At 40.1% G+C, this 17,101-nt stretch overlaps 1 protein-coding gene across 1 annotated transcript in view; it reads right to left on the reverse strand.

Annotated features, from left to right (window-relative positions):
• The window catches only part of smurf2 (SMAD specific E3 ubiquitin protein ligase 2), a 43,155-nt gene extending 26,083 nt beyond the window's left edge, over nucleotides 1-17,072 (reverse strand). The window contains exon 1 of the mRNA XM_043233816.1: nucleotides 16,613-17,072. Coding sequence (XP_043089751.1) covers nucleotides 16,613-16,664 — 52 coding nt within the window. The 5' untranslated portion in view covers nucleotides 16,665-17,072. The remainder of the gene's footprint in view (nucleotides 1-16,612) is intronic.
• Nucleotides 17,073-17,101: the final 29 nt, after the last annotated feature.

Raw genomic sequence — 17,101 nt, forward strand, 5'->3', positions numbered from 1 at the left:
TTTAAAAGTATTTATTATTTTTACTTAAAAAAATATATTTTTAAATACTTCATATGCCCTTGATTTTTTTAAATGTAGTTAATAAAAAATTTACGAATAAAACACGGCTGAAATGATAAGTACAATTAACCTAATTCAATAATTTAATATTTAATATTCTCTGAAAACAAATACTAACATCTAATGCAGTTTTGGTTATCAAATACATTTTATGTACGTTAAAATAAATAAATAAAAAAAACTATATGAGTCCGGGGGATTTAGGTCTTGTACTGGTAGATGTGTTTTAATTTCCGAGTTCTGTATTTTTAGGAACGCAGCGTGTTCAAACCGGCAGGCAAAATTTTTAAATCCATAACGCGGCGGAGCTCAGCACTCCCAGATCAAGCTCACAATGTATTAGAGATGCAAAAAAATATAAAAAACATAAAAAACTCTGATCCACATCCCACCGCTGGCCTACATTCAGCTTAATAACTCAAGATTCAAAAAAGGAAAAGCAAAACTAAACAAGTTCTTCTGACTTCAAACTGGCCAGAGCTGTCAGCAAACACAAGAGATTTCAGCTTAAAGCTTCCCATACAATACCACAGGCTACTCCAGGGAGATATTTATTCTTCCTTTGACATCTGTGAGAATGTCAAGAGGTCGAGGGATGCTCTGAAAAGAGCTCAAGATCAAAATGATCAACTTTTGGGGTTCATATAACATGGACTACGGGTGAGAAATGCTCTGTTTGTGACGGAGAAAACTTTTTCAAATATTAATTATTGTGTTTTAAACTTCTAAAAATAATACTGGGAGCATTTGGGGACAATTACAGCGAAGAACTGAGACAAAATGATAGATAAAATTCTATTTTATATAGATTTGTAAACATTAAAAAGTTAAGTCAATCAAATTAAATGGTATATATATATATATATATATATATATATATATATATATATATATAAATAAATTATAGGTGCATAAATATATATAGTCCACATATCCATTATTTAACAAAAAATTTTGTTTTGCAATTAAAAGATAAAATGATAGGGATTACATTTATCAGAGCTTTTTTTTCTTTTAAAGGCAGAATTAGACAGAAAAAGTTCATCTAAAAATAAAAATGAAAAAATAAGCACAAGCAATTACATACCCAATATCAACCGATACTTATGCATTGATCTACAAAAAAAAAGGAAACCGGGAAATAAATATCACCATTACAAAATGAAAAAGAGATGGAGTGTGTGTGTTATATATAGGGCACGAAATAAAGAAAACAGGGGCAAACACACATTTGATTGAGATGAAAACTAAAAAGGGAGGACAGACTGCACCAGAAAATCCAACGACAGGAATAAAAGACGACTAGCGAGCGGGAGCACAGCGTTTGAGGTATTCACACAAAAACTCCAGCAGTTGGCCCCTCCAGATGTAAGAAAGCTGAGACGGTAAGAATAACTGGAATGTGTGGAGGAGGTTAAAGGGCCGAGAAAATGTTGATGTGCAGGTGAGCTGCAGACTTTACTTAGCAAATCCAAACAGACTCGGAAACACCCATACTGAGACTGCTATTGATTCGGTCTGCGGCACGGCCACGGCTGCTCCTCAACTCACACACACACACACACAGGCAGTCAATGCCAATTTTAAAAGAGGTTTTAGGAATAAAGGGTAATAAAACTAATTTATCGAGCCGGTGTGTCAGGAAAAGTGAAGAGACTTGTGTGACTGGTTCGAACAGTTGCAGAGCAGGTGATGATAGCGACGGTCTGCGTCCAAGAGAAGGGAGGGAGATGGCGAGAGAAAGACGAGAGGGAGGGATCGGATAAAAAGGAAACATGCTTGCTTCGCAGTCGAGGAAGAATTTCTCTCTGCAAACATCCCTGGGAATGTTTAACGTTCCAGTGAAACCCACCTCATCATTCCACCATCTGGAATGTATCTGTATGGAAGTCTCACTCACACACACACACACACACACACACACACGCACACACACACGCACACGCACACACTTCAACACCCCGTCTGTACTCGACTCTATCAATTATTGACATTAAGCAACAGCGTCTGTATCAGGGACGAATCTGAAGAACTAGTAACGAATACGAAAAATGAAACAAGCATATACTATGAGTGAAACCGACTGAATTTTGAGCACAGTAGCAGTTAGCATGTGCAGCACGTGCCCTTCTGAGAGACGTGGAGTGGGCACTACGCATAAAGGAACTGCAGAAAACTCTCTTTACCCTCAAGATGATTTGGAGAAACACAGAACTACATCAATTGCTTTAGAAATGGATCCGCTGCAGTGAATGGGTCTACAAGCAATCCACACCACTCAGTACATCAATCAATGCCTTGAGAGGTGAAAAACACATCCATTATTAGCTTCAAACTGTTGATTACACTCTCCGATGAACCGCTCACTGACTGAATCAGGGGAGAAATACGCACAGATCCAAACGGTTGTAATTATTTTGGTGGATTATGACGTGAGGACAACAGGAGATTGTGAAGAAAGTGTTATTATGGATGTATTTTTGTCTTCTTCACTTCAAAAAGAAACCTGATGGACTGCAACTGTTGTGTGGAGAACATATATATTAAATAAATATATAAATAAATAAGACCAACACTGTGCATTTAAGCAAACATGTGACCCCTGGAGCACAAAACCAGCCTCGAGTCGCTGAGGTATATTTGTAGCAATAGCCACAAATACATTGTACAGGTCAAAATCATACATTTTTCATTGGTAATATGCCTTGCTAAATACTTAATTTGGACAAGTTTAAAGGTGATTTTCTCAGATTCCAGATAACAAATGGTAAATAACAAAAAAATCTCAATATCGTCCAATCCTAGCAAACCGTACCTCAATGGAAACCTTTTTATTCAGTTTCAGATGATGTTATGATGAAAAATTGACATATGAATAGTTTTGTGGTCCATGATCATGATCATGTAAATTGTAATTTAATTTGGACTATAGCTGTGGCATCCACTTTCACTAAAGTCATCGATTCATCGAAGCGGTTCCTGAATCAGGAGCGCTGCCAGATTGCCTGAGTGAAATGCACTCGAGCAGTTAACGAAACACCCCATCAATCTCGCAGGCGAGAAAAAGTCACAGCGCTAGTTCATAAAGCTGCATTCCTCGTGGTCTGCAGCGACAGATCAATATTTCTGTGAGATGTATAGTGAACTGGCAGTGAGTCATGCAGCCCATCTTCATTCCTGCGTATGAGTTTCATCAGTCTGGCTGTGAATCACTCGCAAAGTGAAATTCCGACTCATCTGTCCTCCGAGCAACAGCATCTGCCGCGCCACAGATGTTCATTTATGAATGGAGTGATTCACGGACACTAACACGCACTTATCAATTCATCAGACGTAAAACATCAGTGCGTGAGCTCACACACACACACACACCTGCATATATATATATATATATATATATATATATATATATATATATATATATATATATATATATATACAGAGAGAGAGAGAGACAACAGCGCTGTGCTGGCAGCGAGTCGCAGATAAAAATGTGGCTTGGATTCTGTCAATGTTTATCTGCTTCCTGCCTTAAAAGTAAACTAAGAAAAGGTTTGACTGGTTTCTGTGACGTTTGTGAAATCTGTGATACTAGTTTAGTGCATCAGATAACATCAGCTACTCGAAACCAAGAACACAGAATGCTTGACGGTAATGCTTTCTCTACCAAGTTTTGAACACATAACAAGGCTATAAAGTTTTAATACGGTGCCTCAACAAAATGGTAAAAGCTAAAAATTAGCATTTATTAAAAACTTGGTGTTCGTCTGGTAGTTGGGGTTGCAAAGGGGTGGAACATTTTCAGAAATGTTAAAAAGAATTAAAAAAAGAAAAACATTCCAAAAATCAGGTTTCTCAATACTTCCAAATACTAATTTTAAGCTACTATTTCAAAACATTTTTAATGTACAAATAAAATGTGTTGCTTCTAAGCTGTTACATTTTCCAGTTAACATTTTTTAAAGATTTTTAAATAATGCTTTATAAAAGTGATTTAAGTGAAGTGTTACTGTAACTTTATGCAGGTTTGCAACAAAATAAATAATAATAAATTATATGTATGACAATGTTCAGTTTGTCAATGTAGGTTCATGCATTAAGTGTCTTGAAATAAAAGAAAATCATAGCATTTATTATTTTAAATATTCAATTCAGTTACATTTTTAGATACAATAACCCAGTTTTAACATTTTAAATTGCACAAATTAATATTAGTAAATAAAAATGTGTTAAAAACTAAAAGGTTAGTTAAGGTGACATGAAGTGACTTTTTTTGCTCAAGTATAACACATGGAGCAGCAGTTACAGTGATGGTTGTCTTAGCAAAGGTCAAAAATGTATTTTAAGAAATTCTGACAGTCAATATACGCTTGGAAATGCATCACAAAACACTTAAGAGTTAACAAGCACTGATAACACGGAGCTGGAGTTTCTGGTTTCCCACAGCTCTTAGATAGATGATTAGGGCACTCGATGTAACTGACTCCCTGAATAAGACAAAACAGCCATTTTCAGATGCATTTTCAACTTGGCAGGAGTCAGACAGCTCTGGTTGTTGTCCTTGGTCTAACTGTGTGTGGTTTAGTGTGTGCGCGTTTAGCTCCAGAGGGCAATATAGTAGCTAATTTAGGCCGTGGAAGCAAAAAGTAGCGGCCTTGCGGGTGGTAGAGAGCAGTCTGATACAAGAAAAAGGAAGTGACATGGTCAGTACCAGCAGCCGTCTCTCTGCCCTTATCAAGGAGTCTGGAAGAGCTGGACAAAGCGGCCCTAACATGCATCTGTGTGTGTCGCGAACACCTTCTTTGCGTCAAGAACAGCTAGAAGATAAAAACAGGACTTAGTAGAGCTCAATGGAGAGACACAGAGAGCGAGAAAATACCCAGACAGCACTGATGAAACGAAGAAACAAAGCTTGTGGATTTACATTGAGAAGTGGTGTGAAAATAGCTGAGGCGCACAAGAGCTCGAAGGTCTCGACGGACTTCTGGAAAAGTAAGGACTATGTTCCCACAGAAGACGAGCTTCCAGCACTACAGGATGCATACATTATAATTCCCATGACACGTGGCCCTTTTCTTCCATTCTGCTTTTCTTTTTCTGTGTCACGTCCGTGCATTCTTGTTCTCTGAATCACACGCGGACATGGCAAAAGGACCTCTTTTTTGACGTTTCATCGGTTTCCAAGTAGCCTTAAAACGAGACAAAAGCAAACGTGAGAGGGAAAAACCAATTTAACGAATCCTAAAAGTGACAGCGAAACCAAAAAGGCAGTCTAGATACGTGCTGCAAAAACGTTTCCCAGAGAAACTCCGCATATTCGTCTAAACCGTTTAAACGCGACTGAAAAACAGGACGTACTCAACGGTTTTGACTTTAACCCAGATACCAAGGAGCTCAAAATAGCATTGAAGTTTAGATGCTATCGCTCTTCGTGTCTGGTGCAGTGGACGCCTCGTGAATGACTAGGCAATTTCCTGACAAGTCCATCACGTCTTTCTTTGGAAAAAGAAAACTACGTAGCTGATCACACGTACGGGGCAGCACATCAATATTTTATTGGTCATGCTGGGAGTCTTGTGTCAGGCTTTCCGTGAATACATGTACAAAAACAAGAGAGAAGAAAAAGGGAGAGGTGAAGTGGATGTGATCGGACCCGTCGCCTGAGCAAAAAGACAAATATTAGCTGTCAAAAACACTTTAGTACACCGTCAAAACACGCCAACTATGGCACAATGGTCATTGTTCTCAGCTAATCCCGATTCCCAGACATTTGTGAAGAGAATCCGTCGTACTACATCCACCAAATCCCACCTTTCCTTTGAGATGTGCTCCCTGAAGGTTTACAAAGCTCAACTGCGAACAAGCTCAACTGGTTTAGTGTGATGTAAGGTTGTCCTTAACGTCTGTTTGATGAAAAGCTGCTCTTTCATCAATTGAGGTTCGACTACTGGGACAAAAAATGGACTGTCTCCAACAGAGAGCAATATATAAAAAAAAAAAGATGGCCTGATATGTATTTATTTCGAAGTCTACCATACTATGACTGTGTCAAATAATACCTAAAACAATAACTCAAATCTAATTTCCATCCAAACAGCTCGGAAACAATAATAAAAATTGATGGTGACAAGCCATCAACCACCAATGGACTGGAAAGAAGTATTTTCCCATGGAAGTTGGATGGGAAAGGACGAGGAATTGTGGGAAGAATTGGGGGTGGACAAAAAAGTGGTTAAATAATGAGAAAGCTGAATCATGGTACACAACGCTGAAGAGAAAGTGAGGGTGTGAGAGAAAAGGCACTGAAATACCAAACACGGTTTAGATAATTAACGCTCTGTGATATAGTAACTCCGAGATGGAACAATAATCCTTACGTTTCCTCAAAAAAGGCTGAACTATAAACTTTTTGATGGCACACATGCTGAAAAGACGAAGGCAGCTATATTTTCCATGAATAAAGACTAATACTTGAAAAGAGAGACATATATTGTATGCACATTTATCATGTTTAGGGGACCAAATGTCCCACACAAGGATAGGAATACCAGTAAATTTGGACTTACATACACATACAGTCTGTACAGTATAAAAACCATTACGTCTATGGAAAGTCCCCATAAAACATGATGTGTGTGTGTGTGTGTGCACGCGTATAGCTAGCATAGAGCTAACAAACAAGCCACAAAGCTCTTAAATTGTTTTCTTGGGGTCTTTTGTGGTGGAACAAAATGGTCGTCTGACTGAAAGTGTGCCTTACTAAAAGGTCTGCTCATGAGTTCATCCTTGACTTTCTGAATGTATAACCCAGTGACTTCAAATAGGCTGAGGCATCTCACTGGAATGCAGGCCTCCTTCCTCCCCGTCTCTCTCTTTCTCTCACACACTATCTGCGGACCGGCCCAGCCTTGCCCTGCCCGTCTGCAGCCGTGTTTTGTCTCCAGCTCTTGGGGCCGCACGCTCTTGTTCGCAGCATTGTTCGTCTGTAAACAAAAGGCTTCCTCTCTCTCTGCCACTCCTTCCTACTTCGATTCTTAAAACAGTACGGGAAAGACGACGGAGGAAAGGAAAGAAGGGTGGAGAGGTCGTCTCGTTGTTAGTGGAGAGCTAGGTGTAATCTCGAGTTCGCTTCCTGCTACCGCACTCTCCGGTTTCCCCCCTTTCGTGATTTTCGTGAGTAAGGAAGGATTTAGTTTTACTTTCTCACTCACTGGATTGGTATCTCATTCATTAGGGCCGCTTCTTGGCATCCTGTTTGGCCGAGCTCACATGTGAGTCAAGATGTGCGCTTATCAACGGAGAACTCTGTGACCAATCCAGATACTGCTACCATAAGTGCTACAGGAGGCGCAAAGACATTATCGGACTGGATCGGAGACCTGGAATCCATTTTCCACTGCTTTCTTTACAATGCCAAAGGTCAGACTTTTAGTCAGAGGTCTGAGAGACCACTTAGTCACAAATTGAAGGCCGCATAAGACTGAAAGAAAACAAGAGACTTAAGGACCATCAGTGGCTGTCCCAGAATTCCTCTGGGGTTTTGATCTCAGACTGTTGTGAATCATTTCGTTCAGGTTATACTAAAAGCTTGCTTGAAGAAGGACATTTTCACCTTTAGTAAATAATCAAGTCCATTTACTTTTGACAAGACTTTAAAAGAAATAAAATAAGAACTGAGTGACAAGAAAGCAAAAAACACACCACAAAATGTGGTTCAACTAATTACAAATTAAAATCACAAATAGGTCAACAGCATAACATCCCGGCAATGCTTGCCCTGCAAAAACAAACAAATCATTAAAAAGTAATTTTAGTCATAAATGTACGTTTGCAATTTGGATTGATTGTGACAACATAAATGACAATGTTTTCCACTCATCTGACAAACTGAAAAGTACAACCAGTGTGTGACCCATGAACCCATGAATGAGTCTTACGAACCAGTTCTGTTTAGTAACCACAACAGTCCAGTTCATTAAAACATGTACCTTACAAACCATTTTCTACTGGCAATGTGATAAGCACATGTTCTGGCTCTTAGTAATGAATCGAATATATACTGCGCAACAAATGCAAGTCCGATTCACGTAAAAAATATGGTTCTTTTTAATGACTCACTCAAAAAGACTCACAAGTCTGCGTGATCAATGAAACTAAAAAGTTTCCATTGCTCCACTGACAAGCATGTGGTTGCTTGTTAGACACGCATTGTTTTAAAGGGTAACATTTACACTTTAGCAGAAGTGAAACCTCCAGGAACAAGATTTCAATGAAGCAAAACATTTTGGGAGGAGAACACAAGAAATTCTGAAGAAACAAATATTCGCCTGATTGTTCACACTCCGGTTGAAGGAAAGTTTAAGTACAGTTACCTTACGATTAACTTGATGACCCGAAGTGAGGAAGGTATGTGGGATGTTTCATCTAATCACAGCAGGAAGTATATCATCAAATCGAACACTAAATCCTATACCCAACCCACAGCAATGCCCTTTGGCTGCCGATACTGTATTAATAAAAAACAAACTGCTTTAGAAACAATATCCACCACAACAATGAGAAATCACAGGCTCTCTCTTCTCCTCAAAATGTGAAGGGGAAACCCAAAGATCCGGGTCGTATAACCCAGACCTTTAACACTTCGACAAAAAGGAAAAACCACTATGAGCAGACGTGGTGAACCGGTGGAGGAAGGTCTGGTGTAGTGAGCTCAGACTAAACAACGCAGACCTCAGGAAGCCTGGACGACTGCCTAGGTGCGCTTGGAGCTGCGACAGGCAAACATTAAGATCTGTCCCCTAACGGGACCACCGCTGTGTGTGGCTCTGCCGACGGCCCCCAATTTACCTTTGAGCAGATACTTCACGTCTCATCTGCTCAGGCGCCGCTGAACTGAGAAGTTCGATGGAGCAGAAAAATGAGATGTGGTTTGGAGCACTTTTATAACGTAAAAGGGCTAGACCAGAAAACAGCTCACATATTCTAAAGCAACCGCAATGTGAAAAACACAATACTCGTAATTTTTATATATTGTTTGCTAGTTGGCGTTTCTTCATTTTACATTCACACAAAACAAATTGGTCATCTCCAGCAGAGAAAGGTTAATAAAACCTACTCTATTGTCATTTATCAATTTAATTCCCAGTAGAGCAACCCTGGCATGCTTTCCCAACTGTAAACCATTAACCGCCTCTATCTGATCAACATGACAGTACTTTCCCATCTGAATCACCCATAAACAGCATGTAGATTAGCGGAGTTCATTTTCCTAACAATCCATCAGTGTCTTCTATTAACAGCACTGCTCTTAAAGACACACTGAATCCAATGAAAGACCAGCAGAAGAGCCTCACATCGAACACAAAGGACCAGTATTTGCCAATTTATATCTACGACCATTGGGCAATAACCCAGGCCTACTGAATCCAATAAAACACCTGCAGAAGAATGTCATATCGACCACGAAAGACAGATATTTTAAACTATTAGCATTGCTCAATAAGATAAACTGACTCAAAACCCCATATAAGATGTTGCTTTTAAAGAGCATATACATTTCATTCACGTTTTAAGTGCAAATCTAACAAAAAGTAACAACTAAACATTTACATGACTAGTTACTTGACATTTAGCTACTGACGACATGGGTGGAACTCACAAAACCGGTCTAGATTAAGTCTACATGTCACCCAGAATTATAATACATTAATTATACTGTGATTAAAGAAAACACATCATTACCAAAAAAAAAAAAAAAAAAACGCAATTTGTCAATAGGGCAAGAAAAGAAAAGAAACTTGCTCCAAAAACGAGTGTTAATATCCCATACGATTTAAAACCGAAAACCCCAAAAAGTTGAAAAAGGAAATTAGGCCAATATTATCAGACAGATCACTGATGTGACCCCCGACACAGCCGGGGAGGTCTTAATACAAGACGAGAAACAGACATTTAGTTGAGGCGAGCATGTTGAGAGATCAGGCAGAGGTCACAAGTCTGCGGTCCAACACAGACAATTAGATTAAGTGTGCTTACACTAGTTAGCATGACATTTCATGACATCATGGTTTAAAGCACGGGTATTACACTCGCATTAGATTGAGGGCAGGACACCTGCTCTTCTAGACCTGCCGAAGTCTGGAATCACGGCCATGCTGCTTTAATGTCCAATAGTGAAGAAAAAAAAATGGAAAAAACACATAAAACATACTTGTAGATCACACTTTAAAAATTGAAAGCTAAAGGAATATTAAAGTACTTTAACTATCAATAACAAAAAGAGAAACCCTACACTTGGCTGGCAAAAGTTCAGCTTTAGGCATCTAATACCAAAAATCAATACATAAGATAAAACGGCATAATGCATTCTTTTAAACTCCAAAAAAAAAAAAAAAAAAGTTTTTTCAAAGTTTCAGAAAATTCAAAGTGACATTGAACTGGGTTGCTGTAGGGCAGTTATGGTCACCCGCAGACAGAATCTGGCAAAACGCTTAACTAAGATCATTTTTTTCCGCTTAAGGATGCAAGCTATAATGTGCAAACACAAAATGAAGAGCTAAAACATGAAATCAGTCTGACAATGAAGTGACTTAAATCTTTCTCCACAAGCTATAGACTCCTCTCCCATAATACTGACACAAACAACGAGGGAGCGACAGCAAAAAAAAAAAAAAAAAAAAAAAGAGAAAAAAAAAAGTCAAGAATTCGAGACCTATAGCCTGTAAATAAAAACCAGGCCCGGTACATTTATATCTCTATGCGCATATAAATACGTTATACACCCGAATGTTTACTATTAAAAACCGTCCCGTCTGAGACCACAAAACCGTGTGAAATGTCTCGTAAGCTGTTCCTGATCTACAGAATTAGAGAGTGCTAATGAGGACCGTCTCGCCGAATGTTTTCGTTTTCAGCCAGACGTGCGGTGGAAGTCATACGCAGACTTGTCTCAGCTGGCATCGGACCACAAACCAGTTCCTGATCCTGGATCACATTCTCCCCCAGTCCAATCTGGTCAATCAAGGCTCCAAAAAAAAAAGAAGTAAAGAAAAACAGCCAGCGTTATTGCTCAGAGACGTGAAAAACAAAGCTAAAAGCTTCCGCCATCTTCACACCTGGTCTGAACTATTGCACAGCGCAGCGGTCAGTGCAGTCGTTTCTTATTGAAACAGCCTGCGTCTGCATTTCTGTCGCAGCCGTCCTGCTTATCTGGCCGTTGCAGTTCAGATGCGCTGGCTTGTAAGCACAACCGTCTCGGCCCTTGCCTTGCGGCAGAGCAGCTGAACCAACAGGAAATCCAGTCTCAGTCTATTAATTGGTGGAACGATTTCAATCATTCGAGGGCTCTCAGTCGGAGAAGGAAAACGTTTCCAAATGGCGTGCAATTATTGCACTTTCTTTTCGCCTGCTTTCGATTTGTTGGCTTTCCCCCCCCCTCCTGCCCTTTAAACTCCCTGCTAGAATGCAATTCGGAAATTTGGCAGCCGAGTCGACAGCCATATGCAGCTAAACATGGTGTTTTTACCAGCCGTTCCGTCTGGAGAGCCACATGGTCGAAATAACTTCCACGGCATTCCATTAACTATTACATCACAATTAGACGAGGACAGTCGCATGCAGACAGATAAACGCTCTGCGCCGAATTTTCTCGCCTAAAATCAGTGTTTGGAGCCCAGCTATGGATAAGATTTTCACGCTGGACTAAGATTACTCTGCGTGCTTACAGTCAACATAACCCAATTTACTTCAGTAATATGACGTACCTCGGAGAAAAACAAATGTCGTTAGGGCTCTGTGGTTTCTGCCATGCAGAAAAAAAAGATGGAATTGTGAAATCTAGTCTTACGAATGGAATTTACTGTATGACACGGAATGTTATGAAATTTGGCACATTTTTTTACTCAAAAAAAGGCCAGTACACTTAAATCAAAAAGCGATGTGGATTAGTGTCTGTGAATATCCAGACATAACATATCTGAATGAACTCTTTTGAGCAAATGAATGGCCCAGAAGCGGAGTTTCGAGAAGCATGAACAATCTCTAAAAAAATATATATATAAAAAAAAATACCTTTTGATTAAGCTAATAATAAATTGCTTTTAAATAATAGACGTTTTATGTTTTTCATTAATTCGACTTTCTTTTTAATAAATATTTTTGTTGACTAATTAACTGTAACATTAAAACCGAGCCAAGAAAATTTGAAATGAATAAAGAAAAAAAATATCTATTAATTTATAGGCCCCTATGTTGTGTAAGGATGGTTGAGGGAGGCGAAGGAAATTTGTTTCAGAGGTGGAGCAGAAGATTGCGAAGCCGAATGTTTTGCTCTGGCATAATGTGCCGTCCTTTTGTTTGTGTGTTTTTTTGCTTATTTTAAAAACTCTGGACTTTCTATACGCCGAGTCTGAGAACACAAATACAAGGACACCCAGACCGTGACATGCGACTGAACAGAGGCAGAAAGTGAAAAAGACGAGGATAGCTGCTGTGAGTCACACAACCTCTAAATGACAACGCTTCTCGCAGCGAGATGAAGGGCATTTCCCTGGCACGACCTTAGTCACATTAAAAGCGTGACAGAAGTGATAGACAACTCCAGGGAATTCCACACACGCTTTCTTCAGCTCTGTGGAACTATTCCTCCTTTTTTAAATCCTTTGGTACCGCATCTACTATATGTGTTTCGGTAAAAAGGGTCTTCGTTCCAGTGTTGCCAAGTCGGAGGGAATATGGCTACTTTATCACCGTTGCTGCGAGATGTTTTTCATGTCCACGGGTTAAAGCAACCTCAATGGAGCAATATTTAGCCCCAAGAATGCAAATTTTACCAGAGGTTACCAAGGAACCCCTGTGGAAACGACTGGGCTAGTTTTGGGCTAGCTATTGGTCGCTTTTAAAAACAACAACACTAAAATATTTTGCATTAAGAAAAGGCTACGCTTATAGATTTTAAAATAATGACAAATAAACATACTCGAATGCGTACACAATTTTTCAACTAAACAGCTGAGTGATTTTACAGTGTAGTTCCCATTACTATGAACGGAGATTTGTGATTTCTTAAAGGTGATGCAAAAAGTTTTCAACATGGACAAATCACATGTCAATACCACGATTTATAGCGCGATTTATATAACATTTTAGCTGCTTCTGAGCACAATACAGTTACTAATAATCATTTAATGACATATTTGCAAGACGCATTTAATACATCTTATAATTAAAAATGACTAAAACGTCAGCATCTATCCTCTCTAAGAATTCATTACTACGCTAATAAGAAAGCAATACAAATATGTAAAAGATATAAAGCAAGCTTAATTTCCTTTAAGAACAAGACGGTATCTTTTGACTTTTGCGATTTGGAGGTTACTCCGAAGGGACCAAGGGGACCGACCGAGGAGAGCCATAACAAAACCGCAGATCAAACCGTATCGGTCCACACCACAAATCTTTTTTTACATTTTAAGGGAAGTCCTTTTGAATTCCTCTGTGAATCTGCATTCCACGAATGCCACCCGTCACCACAAAACGCCCGGGTCTGCAAAGCCCAGCACCGCCATCGCACCCTGCTGGAATCGCATCCGCGATCCTTACACATTTATTCATTACCGAGCTGAACAGCAGTCTGCTGAAGTACACGTAAGACTACAGCTCTGATTGTCCTCTCCTCTCCACCTCACTCCGTCAGACACGGCGCAAGCTTAAATATTTCATTTGGCTGCTCGCAACGAGTGGAAAGACTTGGAATTTGCCGGCGCGCTGATCCTGGAGGCGCATCAAACATGGCCGCCGCCGTCGTCCCGTCTCAACGTCGTCCGCTCGTGTTTGTTTAGCTGTTTGCGTCAAACTAAATAAAAGTGGCCCGGAGGATTACGGCAGAACAGTTGTCGTCTGCTAGCAATAACAAGACCAAGATGGGTTCAGAAAGAATGAGATCCTCTTCACCTCCAACATGACTCGGTAAGAAAAAAAACGAACTCGCTAAACTGTACTTGAGTGTTTAACAAAGCATTTCTGTCATTACTTATCCACCTTTTGTGTCTTCTGGAACCTGCACGGCTTTCTTTCGCGTAACACAAAAGGAGATATTTATGGCAATCTGCTCTTGCATATTCATAGTGAACGGCTGTTAAGCAACACGTTCAGTGAATAAAAACGTGCATTTCTTTCAGAGCTATTGTATTGCTTCGGGAGGCCTGAAACACAACACACAAGTCACTTTAACGGTGCATTGTGGGGATTTTTTTTTTTGTGTTTTTGGAGCTTGACGTTGTCCTTTTGTGTCACGCAGGTGTCGAAAGACGTGAGGGCGGATAAATCCATTACGATTTCTGGGTCAACGATCCTTTTAATAAAACAAAATTGTACAAAGTAATGGGTGTAAGATCACTAGAAAACGGACATACTTAAAGTGTTTTTTAGAAATCACAAATTGAACAAATTATCATAATTCAGCAGTAATACTCCATTAAAGCAATTAGCCTGGAAAAGCTGTGCATCATAGTACGCCTTCCTCAGTTTAATGGCTCGAACATTAAAAAAAAGCTGCACAAAAAGTTATTTTTTAGCTTTCCTACTTCAAAATCACATTTAATTCAATGTGCTACTTACATTTCATTGCAAGCGTTCATGAAACATAATAGCAATTTCCAAATAAAAAAAAATAATCTAAATTTAGTTTGAGGCACATATAAGTTTTTTTTTACACTAGAAAACACCAGAGACGCATTATAAGGCTTTCAACCAATCAGGACGCCTCGATTCCCAAAAACCGAGTTGCACCGTGGCGCAACTAGGTTAATCTCGCATATAGCGCAGCGGCGGGATGACAGCAGGTCGGTCATTGTAAAAGTTTTACCCTCGTTCCAACCCACGGCGCGGCCAAAAAATAGCTCATTTAAGGGCGCAACGGCAACCAAGGAGGAAAATGAGCTCTTTCTATATGCGAGAGCCAGACATCTCCCCGGCCCCACAGACGAATCTCCCAGTCTCACAGGCTGCCGCTTCCTCCCACAACCGCACTGCTGGGTCACGATGAATACTACAACATCCTGCTGCGTGCCTGGAGGAGCGCTTCACTGCGAAGACCATTCCCCCCGGAGGTCACCGGCAGATACTTTCGTAGACCCTAACCCATAACCCTAACGCTTTTTGTCTGTATTCACATTTCTGATCCTCCAGCATCCGGTCCGCCTGCCGTTTGGTGGGCCTTTAAAGAACGTCGCTCCACAGCACTACTAAAAGTTCAACAGGAAACGGCGGCCTTCACAGGAAACGCAACTTACTTATTGTTGGCATAATTACTCGTCTTTTACGCAACAACCAGTAATGAAACCAAATGAGTAACGTTTAAAAGTACATCCATAATGCATAATTCTAAAAAAAATTATTAGGCCTACGCTATTCATTAGTGCTAAAGAACAGCAATAAAACAATTAATAAAAAGTTAACGATAAAAAAACATTCGTATACTACATTTAAACAGCTTTAATACTTAATTATCTAAAGAGGAACCTGCTATTCATTCATGGTAATAACTAATTACACTTTTGTGATTTTTTTTTGTGGGACAAAAGTGAAGTTAAAAGGTTTAAGTTTCAAATAATAGATTTCCTTTATTATCATTTTACTATTTTTCGACAGAGCAGTAACTTTAAAAATTAAACACGTTATCGATATTTTAGTATGTAGAAAACTACCAAAAGAAATTTGTAAGCAAATTTCCACTTTCTAGGTTATAAAATAGACAAAATTACCGAAAGGGTTATTTATCAGCAGACCTATATTAAGAAACCGATAACGAATTAAGTTATCGATGTATATACAAAAATATCGGTCAAACCCGACTGTAGGTCAATACATTAACACCAAGTTATATATGCGTTCGTGTAAAAATCGATATTACTCCTCATCTTTAAAAACAAGACTAGAGTTTTCGTTAATCCCCGCTAACCAGCAGCCTAATTAGTTTAATGGTTTAAAACGCCACATGGTACAAACCTTTCAAATACAACGACGGGACTGAACACTAGCATTAACGCGATAAACGCGACGCGGTTTCTGAAAGCCGCGCGTTACATTTGGCGCAAATGGCTCCACACACACACACGCTTTAAATTTGAGCGTTTTGTAAACGACTACAAAGGATAGATGCCGATAAGCAATTCGCTCGCAGCGCCGAGGAGCAATCTTTGAAACCCCCGGCTCGGCGAGTACGCGTTTTTTCGCTTTAATAAGCACGTTAGAGATAGTCGCAGAGCAACTTGGAAAACGTAAACAATGAACGCAAAAGAAATGTAATTGTTGCGCTCGCGCTCCATTACGACGTTGCCCCAGCCTGCTAAAGATCGCGACAAAACCTGTTTCGGTCGTACACTCGCCGCAAATAAAACCGGAAAACGTGCATTATCTGCCCCTTGAACACGCTGGAGTCGTTTTAAACCTATAGCGCACGGGTAAAGGCAGAAACCGTAATGACTTACAGCTATAGCCGTTAGCCTGTTAGCCAGTTTCAGATGAAACTGTGTCGATGTCGCACATTCCTTACCTGTTAAACGCAACTTAACGGGTCCGTTTCTTCTAACTCCTTGATTAGACATGTCCTCGGCCCTTATCCAGGTCGATCACTGCAGAAAACGAGTCGAACGCGCTATAGAGTCGCTTTTTGGTCGCCCTCAACGCCAGTTTCACAGTGAACAGAAAATAATGGAGTCACGGTCCTGTGGCCCGGATGTGCACAGCCCTGCCATGTCTACACACTGCACGCACGCTCGCTCGCGCCGCGGATTTAACGCGCTGCTCGTATTTCTAGCTTCTCGCGAAAGTGAATCCACGACGTCCCCTCAAAGGATCGGCTTACGGAGACCTCCCGAAGACCGCGCGTTTCCCACGAACGAGCCGCGCTGGGCTTCCGCTGCCATTCCAAGGAGACCTTGAGGGAAAAGTTGTACGGCTGCAGGCGACTGAATCGAGGAAATGTGGTTTGTAAGGTGTCTGGCGTCTGCTGAGCTACTAAAACCGCCCAAAGTGTGACATC

Source organism: Puntigrus tetrazona, chromosome 3 (genome assembly GCF_018831695.1).
Source record: "Puntigrus tetrazona isolate hp1 chromosome 3, ASM1883169v1, whole genome shotgun sequence".
NCBI lineage: Eukaryota > Metazoa > Chordata > Actinopteri > Cypriniformes > Cyprinidae > Puntigrus > Puntigrus tetrazona.